We start from the raw sequence: 12,889 nt of genomic DNA on the forward strand, positions 1-12,889 counted from the left end.
ATGGTAGCTTATAAAGGAAAGACAAGACAGCATGGGCAGAAGATTGTTCAAGACGTAATAATTCTGCAGAAGGACAATAAAAGTTGACTCTACTGCATCTCCAACAGCCTAAGGAACAGCATCAGGAAAGGCTATAGTTCTCCATAATGCTCTCACAGAAATCTCACATCCAATGCCTAGAACAAATACTGCCAGCAATATTATGGTCTAGATACTCACTGGGAAAGTCAGATTTCTTCACCAGAGTCAATATGTAGAGCTGCAGTTAAGACCTGGTTTCGGTGAGCAGGGAATACATCATGCAAGAGCTAATCATAGACAAGAATCCTGCAGTGAGCAGGCATGGGCTGGCTCAGTTAAAATTAAATCAAAGAATAAACAAAAATAGATCTGTTACTATTTATTGAACTACCAGGAAACAACTAGTGAAAATAAGTTGACCAAATAATTCAAGGACTTCAATTTAGAAAGGGCGTGACATTCAGATCAAAGAAACGTTCAAGTAAGCTGGGAGGGGGGAAAAACAACAATTTTAGTGAAATGCTTCAGATCTAACATGATGAATAATCCCTTCAAAATGGCTATTACTCACAGGGAGATCAGACATCGCAGGTTGCCAGTGCAGTCCTGAAATACAGATTGTCCTACATACCTCTTGGCAACAATCTCTGAGGCGGTGCTGAGCTCTGGGTTCCCTCTGTCCCTCCTCCAAGCAGGAGCCTGCTCCCAGTTCCACAGCGATGGAGGGACCAGGCCAGCTTCAGCTCCACACCCAGTCACACGCCCCAACGCGTGGGATGTGCCTCTCGCCACAAGACCCCACATCTCTTTTAAAACAAAGCAAAGTTAATCACTCTAAGTCCAAGTAATCAGAGCACTTAGAAGACATGGAAAAAGAGACAGATCAGCAATGAAAACTGACTTGGAAGTCAGAAAGTGCAGAAATACAGTGGAGACTGCTAAAAGTGAAGCATTGCAAAGGAAATTAAAATGACAAATGGTTCCTCAGCTATATAAATAAAAGGAGAACAAGGAAAAAATGGAACCGCTCTGAAATGGGAATGATGTAAAGATCAGAGATAATTCAAGTACGGCTCCAAATCTAAATGAGTACTTTACTTCAGTTTTCTATAATGACAGTGACACTGAATTTAATGGAAGAAAGCATATATATATATATTATGATGGATAACAGGAGAGAAAGAAGGGAGTGGAAATGCGAGGTGGTGTGTTCAGATGGGGACGGAAGGAACAGGAGGGGGTGAGCTTTCTCCCGGTTCTGAGTGACCAGAACACCGAGCAATGCTGTCGAGGGGCACTGGCTCCCCAGAGAACAGCACAGGGAAAACAAAAAGTGATCTGGGTAACTATATGTCCTGTTGCCTGAGCGCAGTTCTCCGCAATTTGTTAAGAACATTTTTGAATACAGACATACACACACATATAGAGATATATATGTATGTATATCAAAAACATGAAAGTAAATGGGGAAAAACAGTCTGAGCTAACCAAAGGTTATCTGCTATTTATGCCCGAGGTAACTGACTTTTCTGAAGAATAAAAAAGACAAAATTATAACTATCTGGACTTTGGTAAAGCATTTACAATCGTGTCAATTGGGAAATTACTGTGTAAGTCAGCATGTGCGATTCACAGCACAAACGTGGCAGCGATCAGGCCAGTGCTACAGGACAGAGGCTTTACTGGAAAAGGAGGGACCATGCCAACAGAGTATCCTACACAGGGAGGAACCACAAATACTGTCCATGAACTGCTCTTGTACAACAATTTCATTAGAGGTATTCGCAAAAAGGAAGTTACATAAATATGACATTTAAATATATATATAAGAAAATTTTTCTTATGTCACAGACTGAGGAAGTATTACTAGTGTGACAAAGCGTAGGAATATCATGCAGAAAGACCTCAGTAACTTTGGAAAACTGACATAGGCTGTATTTATATAAAAAAAGAAAGGCTGGTAACAGAATTATTGCAGTAAGATGGAAAGTTGAAAAATATAGAAGATAAAATCACAAGGTACTCAACTGCAGGATGAATACTTCTAGAAAGTGATCATATGTACTCCTAAACTGTGCTCAGGACATCCCCTGTGGACCTCTGCACCATTCCGGTGGTGGGACACACAAAGAGGAACTCTTACTGTGCATACTTCCATGTATGCATTGTCCTCCAGCTCAAACGACACACCGGTGGCTGAACAAGGCATTTCATTTCTGCTGAATGAGAGTTACATTCTCAGCTCCAAATCAGCAAAGCTCTGCTGAAACAGGCAGAACTACAGTAGGTTGGCCCTGGCTGGAGATCTAGCCAAGGATATTTAAGGGAGAGAAAATACATGGGGAAAAAAAAATCACAGATTTTAAGCAGGGCTTTGTGCTACTGCTAGCACGGATGCCCTGAAGACTCTGGTTCACTGAGGGGTCCTGGCGCAGGGAAGGGGGTAGCACTTGCCAAAGGAAATGCTTTTTGCAATTTTAGCTTCCTTCCTGCTTCGCAGCGCTCCAAAGGTCAGCCCCCTGAATTTCCGTACCTGCCCCAAGACGTGGCTGCGCTGGAGGCATAGGTGGGTCCCTCTGGTATTGCAAAGAGTATGAGACTACATGAAAGCAGAAGGCCAGCTACGCAGGTGAAACAATCCCAGCTTGTTTTCTGCTACTTCAGCGGGACCTGAAATACGCACATTTTAAAGAGAGCCTATAAATCTAGCTGTACACGCATACACGTGTATTCATTTAATTTCACTGTTATGAGCAGCTATATAAAAGTCCACAAAAATTATTTGCCAGACTTCCCCCTCCTCTTTTGCTGCGTTATAACAGCTGGTATATGGATTTACATTATGAACCTAATACAGTAATTGCAACTTTAATAGTGTATTATCCTTTTCCCTCTGATGGGACCTGGCTAAGAGTGTCCCTTAAATTAACTGTGTAGGTATAGAGATGGATGCTTAGTCTAACAGCCACATCATTTCTGATCTTTAAGAAAAGCTCAGCGCAGGAAGGATAGTGCAACTCTAATGAAGTGATTGTAAAACATCTTTTTTTTCCCCCCCCCAAGGGTTGCAATTTATAAAGTTTTACCACCCTATCTTTAGCGTAAGATGCCAGGCAGTCAGGAAAAAATATGCAAAGTTACACTGCTTGCAGGGAGAGCAGTGAGGGTGAGCTCTTCACCTCCCTCCCTGGGGGAGCAGCCTTATGAATGCCCCGGGATGCCCTCATCCTCTGGCCAAGTGGGGTGGAGATGAGGCCAGTCTCATAGGCTGGAGGATGATAAAACAGATTGGGAAGATCTTAACTGATAATGCAGACTGGCATTTTTCCTCTTACAGCTCTTTTCTTTAGTAACAGCTTTCATTGTTGCCAACCTACATTTTTGGCCCTTGTCTTGCCTGGATAAAACAAACATATGCCTTTCTTGAAGGAGTTTGTCACTGCCAAGAGCCACAGTGAGGGCTCAGTTGTCGGCATCTCGTGTCCCTGCCTCCCCAGATGCAGACAAGAAAGATCCTGAGCAGATGAGAACACACAGGAGAAGTGTTTGTGCACGCATACCTGAGCAGTCAGAGATTGAGCATGAGGGACTGGCAATAGATTTGTTTAAAATAAAATCACCTTCCCTTCATAAGGTCTTACACTGTTAAGAATACATTCATTTCCTGCAACACACAGCAACAAATGATGTAAGGAGGAGCGTTCTTCAGAGCCTCTTTGGAAAGCACTAGGGAAGTGGGAGAAACACCTCAAACTTTGAGGTTACTCCCTCTTGTCAATATTCCCTCTACTTTTCCCCAAATACCAAATTTTCTGGTCACCAGCCATCATTTTCCTTTTAATTAAACAACTTGCCCTCTCCCTTACAGTGATTTCCCTCCATCCACCCCACCTTTTCCCCCACATTTTCTTTGTCAAAACGTACCTTTACTTTTACTTGGAAATCAAGATTGGTCAAATTCCAGCCACTCAGCAGTGTAACCCCTTTTGGCTAGGCTCAGGGTATTGGTAACAAATGACATACTTCTGCATATTGTGTCTCGCTAATCAGTTTGTTTTGTCTTTCTGCAAAGGACTACTTGTATTTCAATTAGAATTGCATTACTTACTTTCTGAAGGAGCAAAAATTAAGGTCTGATAACATAATTCCATCTCCTACTGACTTGCATGTGACCTTTGTCTTTCTGTTAAATATCCTGAACTCCCCTTTTTCTACAGTTTATCATGACTCACCCATTACAGTGTTTGTTTCACTTGGTGGAGTCCTGAGTATATTCATTTTGGAATGAGTTTTCTGATACAGCTGTGATATCATCCCTAGTGCTGCTGCATTTTAGCATTACTAAATTAGGAAGACAGATGAGTGAGAAGTGATTTCTTAACCGAGGTAAGTCTCCTTCACTACTACAGTTGACATAATGAAAGAGGTAAGAACACAAACTAGGATGGCAAATGTACCAGGATGGTAAGTGTACCATTGAAATGTTTTCTGGATCCCTGCTGCAGACTGGGAAATCCTGTCCCCCCCCTTGACTCATGGGTCTGTGCCCGTCCCAGGCCCCCAGTAAGTGCCGACACACCCAAAAAGCAGAGACCTCCCAGGGGGTAATCTTAAAAACATGAGGTAATTGTGCTTGCTGGCTCAGCAATGGTGAGGTCACATCTCCAGTATGTCCCGAGGTAGACATGGAACAACCCGGGACATAGCAGATGGGATGAACAAGAGATCAGCCATCCAGAAAATACAGCTAAACAAACCGGGGCTGTTTAAACTAAAGGGAAGTCTGAGTGAGGGCACAACACCACCCTTTAAGTGGAACCAGGCTGTTGCAAAGAGAAAGAAAAAGTAATTTCCATGTCTGTGATGGATTGGGCAGGAAGTAATTGCAGAGAAGTAACAGATGAGGATGTAATTGCAACAGTGACAATTTGAGAGATTTAGGTCAGATATTAGGAAAACCATAAACGGGATAGAGACACACGAGAGAAGATTCACTGAGGTGACAGTGGAACCACCATTAGAGAAGGTCTTTAACATCAGGCTAAAACAAACAGCCTTTAGGATGCATAGTCTGACTTTCAGTGGTACAGAAAAACGATGCCTTGCAGCCACTTCTAGCTCTGCTTCAACAGCCACATCTCCTGGAACAACCTCCACGCAGGTCCCCATGTTCCCAGTGCTGTCTCAGTCCGAGTAACAAGTCCAGAAAGCACTGTGCCTTATTTGGATTTATCACCCACAGAGAAAACAGATCTCCATACGGAATTTGCCCTCTAGGAGCAAGCAGCACAGTTTTTATTGACTGAAGGATTTAACAAATGCATGTCAAACCTCTAGGTACCCCACGCAGAGGGCTGTGATGTCCAAGCATCAGCTGGCTTGCAGCAGGACGCGTACTGCCACACACGCTCTCCCTGAGCCACGTTAGTTAGATGAACCATTGCATTCGGCTTCGTTTTACGCAAGTGGGGAGAACTACAAACCACAGCGAGTTCAAAGGGAGCACTATCATGAGCCTGAACAGCATGAGACACCAAAGAAAGTGCGGCCTTAATATCCTGGGAGGTTCCTAAATGTTATCTCACTTCAGCCATGCACAGATGGCCCTTATCTATGCTAAGGAGGAGCATATTTTCTTTCTATCAGAGCAGCAAGATGCGCGAGGCTGCTGCTTCACCCCAGTAATATGGCTCTGGAAGATGAAGCAAGAGAGGCAGGAGAGGGCTGCAGCTTCTGTAGAGCTACCACAACACTGCTCAGTCTGTGTCACTGCCATGGATCTACTTCTGAGTTTCACTGAGACGTGCAGGTGAAACATCCGTGCTGTAACCTGGCTCTGGCAGTGCAGGAGCTGGGTCTCCGGGAATTTGACTGTACAGCCCCACCGGAGGCTCGGTGCCCCAGCTCCCCAGCCCAAAGCCCACTGGCCAAAAGACGCTGGCTGCAGCTGGTGGCACTGCACCAGGCTGGTTAGATGCAGCCCAGCTTGGCTTTGCATCCCAGGTCCTGCACCACTGTGGAGAGTCTCGCTGAACCACTGCTTGCTGGGGGATGAAAGGAGATTGCCTTTTAGTTTTAGAAGACCTTAATCTCTGCCCTGGCTGATGCCAGCAGTAGCCACAGCATGAGGCAAGGTGACAACTGAAGTCCTTTGTTGGCCCATGGCTTATAACAATACATACATAACTCCCCCAGGCTCTGTGGGGATTAACTAGCTAGTGTTTGTGAAGCTTTGAAGATAAAAAACCACTCTGTAAGTGTTAAAGGATTGCTGTCCCAGTGTGTCAGCAGGATATCACAAAATTTCTTGCTCTTTGAGGTGCAGTTGCTTCAGGTGATCCTACAAGCAAGATATTTTTTCCCACTGCTTGCACTAAACTTAAAACTTGACGGGGGAATTATTGCAGTGAAAGATGCAAGAGTCTTCTTTCCACTACCCCTCAGTTATGTGGGCTGTGCCCCCACTGCTCTTTGACTGTGACATGCTCCTCAAAGGTTTATTTAAGCTTTCCAACACGCTCTCTTGCAGGAGAAATCACGCTGCTGGGATGCCAAGAAGAGCAGATGCAGCACACCTATCCCTGCCATCCTCTTCCGCAGTGACAACATGCTGTATTGGTCCAAACACACACCTCCACAGAGCAGCTTCTGGGGAGCTGGGTTGCAATTGCAACAGCTTTGGAGCTCAGCTTGCAGCTGACTGCTCAGCTCCAGCCACACGTAATACACCAGCAATTTGCTTTCAGTTGTCCCTGGTATCTCTTCCACAGCAGTGAGGGAAGACAAGAGAGACCGTCATGTTTGGGAACCAATTCTCCTATAAAGACATATATGAATTTCAGAGAACGATAAGGGTACGTATCTGCAGTACTCCTTCCTAGCCACATACAATCACAAAGGATCGTAACACAAGCTGCAACTCCAACACCAGCAGTCTGTCACACCGGGGCTGGACACAGTTCACTGCCTGCTGGAGACTCACTTGGCTCATCTCTTAGCTGAAATCCCTTTCTCATAGAAAGAACAAACTCTTATTCAATGCTGGATGCTTACATGCTTACAGTTGGTTGGTTGTAACTCCAAAATAACTGTCAGTTCCAAAGCATGTTAGAAAGAAAAAAAAAAAAAAAAAAGCTTTCCTAAGCTCTCTGGGAGAAGAAAGCCAATTCCTTGACTGACAGTGCAACAGAGGGCTTTCAAGTACTCCACTTAGTCTTAACATTTAGGGGGCTAGATTTTAAGCAGCTAAGCAGGATCTGAAAGCAGACATCAGGTGGTATATTTGGAAGTCTCCTGGTACTCGGTTTCTATCAATGTCATCACAAATCAGAAAGCTACACTCCAGCCCTGACTTAAGCACCTAAATCCCTTTTGTTTTCCTTGGTTACCCTGAACCAAAATTGATTAGTAGATTTAGAAGTGTCAGAAAAATGAAACATGTGGAACATTTTTCTAAAATACCCTGTGCTCTAGTTGAACACGCCAGCGTTTTCTAAGGCAGAAGCTGATTCATTAGGGTATTACAATCCTTCCAGGTGGACATACTTGAAAAACCTTGGAAGAAGCTTTTCAGTTCCCATCCTCTGGAAAGAAGGGTGGGGCTCCGCAAAATTCAAGATAGAGCATAAAATTTAATGTGATGTAGGCAAACGTGTTCCATCCTCCAAACAAAGGTCCACACAAACTTCGGTGTAGATCTGAGGTGGTGCATGTGATATAGTCTCAAAATGTTGTGCATCTTGAACCTGAAACAAAACCTGAATTTTTGGAAGTCTCCTGGTTTGTGTCTTTGTCACCCAGAATTTCCTGTTCTACGCAAAGCCAAAGGTGCTGGTCTCAACACGCTGTGTGTTCCAAGTCACAGGTGGCAGCATCACCTCACATGGCTGCTGAAAGCAGTAATTTCCTTAGACCACATTCATACACTCATGCTGGAGGACTTCTGAGACTTGTGAAGCACATCTGTTCAAAAATGAGACAAGTCTGTTTTCTGCCTTTTTTCCAGCCAATTTTCTTGCTTAGCCTAAAGGAGATATCTCTGTTTTTTCTAAGGGACCTCTTCAGAAAAGATGCTGAATGGGGACTTCAGGCAAAATATTCTGCAGTCTTCTCTGGAGAGGAGGTTAATGCATAAGCATAAGGTTTCATATTTTGATCCAGATAAGAGCCTCTTGACTTTCTCATTCTGGAAAAGCAAGCCATGCTGCAGCAACACTAACTGAAAACCAGAGACTCCCACAGTTGTGTAAAAACTTTCCCAGAAATAAAACCTTCGTGCTACTAATAAATAGCTGCACAAATATCTTCATATGCACAAAAAAGAAAAAAAGAGGAATAGCTCTAGCTACAGAAACATTAATTTTGTAGGAACAGGATGGGAAAATTCTTGCCTTTCACGAGAAATCAAAAGCCTCTGGGTTTTTGATTTTGAAAGCAGTGGGGCCAGAGTGCCCACATTCTAGCTGTGGGTGGGAGGAGAAGACCTGCCCCAGGCACCTTTCAGTGCTCCACATGCCTTGCAGCTGGACAAGACAGTCATTGCTGCAGCACCCATGCATGACCACGAAGGTGAAGAAGTTCTGTCACACAGGTTCCTCCTTCCTATTTTTAGTGTGCAACACTGATTTTTTTTTTTTAATATATTTTTAAGTCAACATTTTATTCTTAATTTTGACCTGTCAAATCCAATTTGGCCCAAAATCAAGGTAATAAACCAAAGCTTCCATATGTGTCCATAGTCAAAAAAAATATTGCTGTAAAAAAAATTTTTAAAAATAATGTTAAAAAATTCCAGTTAAAACAACTTATAAACATGCAGAAGCACATTTGGAACATTCCTGCAGCACATAAATATGCCCATGCTACCTGTGGCGATTTACTTATGCTTTCAGGTTCTCATGCACTCTCAGAAGTTGCAGCTGAGCGATGTTTCTGCTGTTCAAAGAGAAATATAACTACCAATTGAACTATCCAATTTTCATATGCATTGGGCCAGAGTTAGGCTGAGCACCACTAGCTAAGGCTTATCATTTATTTTACAGAGGGACTACCATGGGGTCTCTCAGCTACAATGGCCCAGATAAGGCAAGCGTGCATTTTGTAACTGTGACTGACTGAGACAAAGCTAGAAATCCCAGCAGGGCTGTTTCAGCTACAGCAGCATTCCTCCCACAATTTCTGTTTTTTTTCTCCCTATGCCACTCTCATCTTTTCAGCTCTAAAACGCTCCCTATTTTTAGTACACAATTTGAATTAAAAATTAAACAAAATGGGAAATAGCAGACTGGCAATGGCTGTCCCAAAGCACTGTATGCTAATTGCAGACATGTTGCATGTCTTGGCCCCATTTTCTTTCCACTGAGTTGAATGCAAGTTTAACAAATCCTCCGTCCTTGCTCCCATACTCATCTGTTTTCCTTGTTTTGCTCAGTATATGCTTGGTTCCTTCTTCCCTCCATTTTCTGATAGATGCTATTATCTTCTCTCAGGAAATAATAGGAAACTCTCATAGCATACTTGCTCTCAGGCCAATTCCTCGCATGCTTGCACCAATGAAGCTCCCATTGACTAAAATGCTAAGCAGCAGCTTAGGGCAGGAGATGACCGGGAAGGACTGGAGAGGAACAAGGACTTCGCATAGATGAAAAATTTAAGTGGTATAAAAAAAAAAGTAAATCTGAAGCACAAGGCTTTTACCTATCCAGAACTGCTCAGAATTTAATAGAAAATAAAGTCCTCATAAGAGGGCATAAGGAGACAATCACTGCCTGTTACACACTCTTCCTTATAAAGCACAGTAGCATTGCCTTGTGATTCATCCATGAATGGAAAGAGAAGAGTTTAAATGGAGATGTAGAGTAACTTCCCAGAGCAAACAGTTATTCTATCAGCATACATATCTTTGAAATTGGGTCCCTATTTTAAGGGATTAATAGTATTACAGTCTGCTCCAGAGACCTCTGAAATCAGCAGAGATCTTTCAGTCTACTTTACCTGGCTTTTGATTGGCTTCTTAGCTTAGACTAAAAGCATGACGAGGTACAATAGAGCTGAGAAACAAGGAACAGGGAAGGCAAGGTTTGCCAAAATATTACAGACAGCCCTTTTTATTCCAGAAAAATTATGATATCAAGTCCCAAATAGCTGCGAAGTGTTTGAACTAATATCTTCTTTCTAATCCATACGTTATTTTTAAAGTGGAATCATTATGCAAGCGTCACCTGAAAGATCTTCACTGCTCACACTTACTGCATTAGCCTTAAATACATGGTGTTATGAGAACCCAAGATTACGAAGGTAAGCCTGCACACAGCTCTGCCCAGAAACACTACAGGTTACATCTCTCCTAGTTATAAAAGTCATCAAGATTCATACTGAGACTCAGTGGACCACAGGGTCCCAGCCCACGGCAGCCACACTGCTTGTCTCTGGCAGCAGCTGCATGCAGCATTTCATCAGGCTAGCCCCCATCTCCCAGACAGCTCAGCTATCCTCAGCTTGGCAAAACTCAGCATGGAGAGAAGCAGCCCATCACAACTGCAAGAGATGTAGTTGAAAACCTTGGTTACACCATCTCATCCAGCTTTTCCAAATTGCTAAAAACATAGTGCCTTCACTTAGCATGGCTTTACAAGCCACCCAAGCAGCAGCATACACATAGCAGCGACCTGTTCCAGTCCTAGAGGAATCTAGTGCTAGATGTATGCAGAAAACCCCAATAAATAAATAATATCTCTTGCTTTGTCCCAGTTCAAGGAGTCTAGAGAACACCCTGACTATTTTACATATTCTAATACAATCAAGACATTATTTGGCAGTATGTTTAGGCCTCTTTGCTAGAAGTCAGCTCTTATTCCTGCTGCATGTGACATCATGAACAGGACCAGATCACCAGCCTACCTAGCTCCTCACAACAGAGGTGGTCACAGTCACCTTACCCAGACCTTAGAGCACTATCTAAGTGAGAACCCTTACACATTTAACATCTCACAAGCAGGGCAGGTGTTTCTGGTCGCCTCTGAAGGCACATTTGGAAGGTGTGGATCAGCTGGGTCAAGCCTGCTGGGTGCTGCTGACACCTGTACCACTTTCAGGGCTGGGAACCTGCATGCTGGCCAGATTCTTCACACCACCACAGGTTTAACTGCTTCCAAACGTACTGCAATGAACAACCAAACATGCAGAAATGATGAAGTGGGATGTGGGGAAAGCATGGGCTCAACTGCAAACTGATAAGAAAGTCTAAAGGTAGCCAGAGAGACCGTTCATCTGCTTAGTTTTCTGAAGATCAAGCATTTGGCCTATAAATTCCTGCCAGGTATGAAGATCCCTTTTATTGCAGTCAGCTTGTGCACATCACTGCATTAATGAAGTGACCTACTTTGCACACTCAGTGGCTATTTTCCAAACTTGAGTATCTTAGCCACATAAAAAAAAATCAAGATATAACAACCTGCACAAGCTGTTTAGGGAGTGTTCCCAGGGCATTGCCCAGTCCAGCACTCCTTCACACGTGAACTTTTCCATGAGCCCACAGCTAGGCCTTTAATGTGAAGAACTAGCACAGGATAATATTGCATGCAAATAACTCTTCTATTTTTGACAAATAATTTAAACTGTGAAGAAGATTCAAGGAAGGAAAAAGAGGGCTAGAGGCTGTTCAAGGAGAGGAATGACCAGAGCTCCTCCCTTGGAAATGGGGGGCTATTGCCAAGTTATTTTAGGGCATGTGTCTTTCAACAAAGTACAGTAATGGTGTGAGAAGCTCACTATTTATGCAAGCAAAAAAAATGTGTTTCCAAATGTTGGCTCCTAAGGCCACTTCAGTGCATAAGTAACCTCTATGTTGTGGGCATGAGTAATTCAGTGCGCCCTGCCATCTGGTCCCTGGGTTACTGGTTCAGGGACCTGGTGGAAACTCCACACAACCCTGTCTGGCCTCCTACTTGCCTGGTTTTCTTTCCATGGATAGAGTCATGCAAGAGAGGAGGAGGTGGTGTATCTGCAGCTTGTACCTGGGTGTGGGGCTCGCATGGTCCTCCCAGTTCAGTGGACTGGCCTGGGGAGCGCGGTATGCAGGAGGTGCTGACATCATGGCTCAGAGTACTTCTGGAGCTATGGAAACAACAGGAAAAGTTGAACAGAAACAGTTCAATGCATGACTGTATACGTTGGTATTCAAAACCTGATTTATATCGCTTGACAGAAGTGTACTGCGGTCACTCTAAAACTGCTAGTTACAAAATCACCTGAGCTTGAAGCACTTCAGAAACACAAGCACAGGGAAGGGCTTTCATCTTTCTGCTCATCTTTCACCAAGCAACACATGGAGGTATACAAAAGCAAGTGATCCTGTCACGGTGTGGACTTCAGGCTTGTATTTTACCTGTACATAACATTTTGGACCGTATCAGAGCAGATAAAATCACATTTGGCTAAGGAACTAAATAAAGAAGGGGGCTACTTTACAGCTGAGTGATGGAGAGACAGCAGTGTGTTTCCTTAGCATCTTCTGTAGAGGGCTAGCACATGGGTACTGCAAGACAGGGCTCCACAGTTGTTTCAGTCTGTTCAGCCCTAAAAGTAGGGGCACAGCTTCTACAGGGTGTCCAGTTTGCATTTCTTGTGTTCAGTATCACTGCCATTGCTGTCAGGCCATGCCTTGGGCTATCTCTTTTCTGCGCCTTTTCTTATGGTATGCACTCACAGGTGGCATTAGAAATTGGAGTTCATGGATGGCCTTCCTGGGGCAGGGAGGAGGTCTTTTTTCCAGGGCTTGGAGAAGAAATGTGAAGGGGTGGCACTAACCTCCAACTGCACTGTGGCACCGAGGTGTCAGGGAGCTTTTCTGGGGTTCATGGTGGCCTCC

At 43.8% G+C, this 12,889-nt stretch overlaps 1 protein-coding gene across 12 annotated transcripts in view; it reads right to left on the reverse strand.

Moving 5' to 3' along the window:
- The window catches only part of LOC310899811 (uncharacterized protein), a 117,404-nt gene that overhangs the window by 12,236 nt on the left and 92,279 nt on the right, over window positions 1–12,889 (reverse strand). For 6 of the 12 annotated variants that reach the window (XR_014584679.1, XM_083836726.1, XM_083836727.1 and 3 more), the window contains one exon: window positions 12,036–12,135. Coding sequence is in view for 5 of the 12 variants with exons in the window: in XM_083836726.1 (XP_083692852.1) it covers window positions 12,036–12,135 (100 nt within the window). In the remaining 7 variants the exon portion in view is untranslated. Of the gene's footprint in view, window positions 1–4,577; window positions 8,775–8,886; window positions 8,956–10,920; window positions 12,136–12,889 lie in introns of those variants that run through there. The other 6 variants (XR_014584681.1, XR_014584682.1, XR_014584684.1 and 3 more) reach the window with 4 other exon arrangements.

Source organism: Anser anser (assembly GCF_964211835.1).
Source record: "Anser anser genome assembly, chromosome: 5".
In the NCBI taxonomy this organism is placed as follows: domain Eukaryota; kingdom Metazoa; phylum Chordata; class Aves; order Anseriformes; family Anatidae; genus Anser; species Anser anser.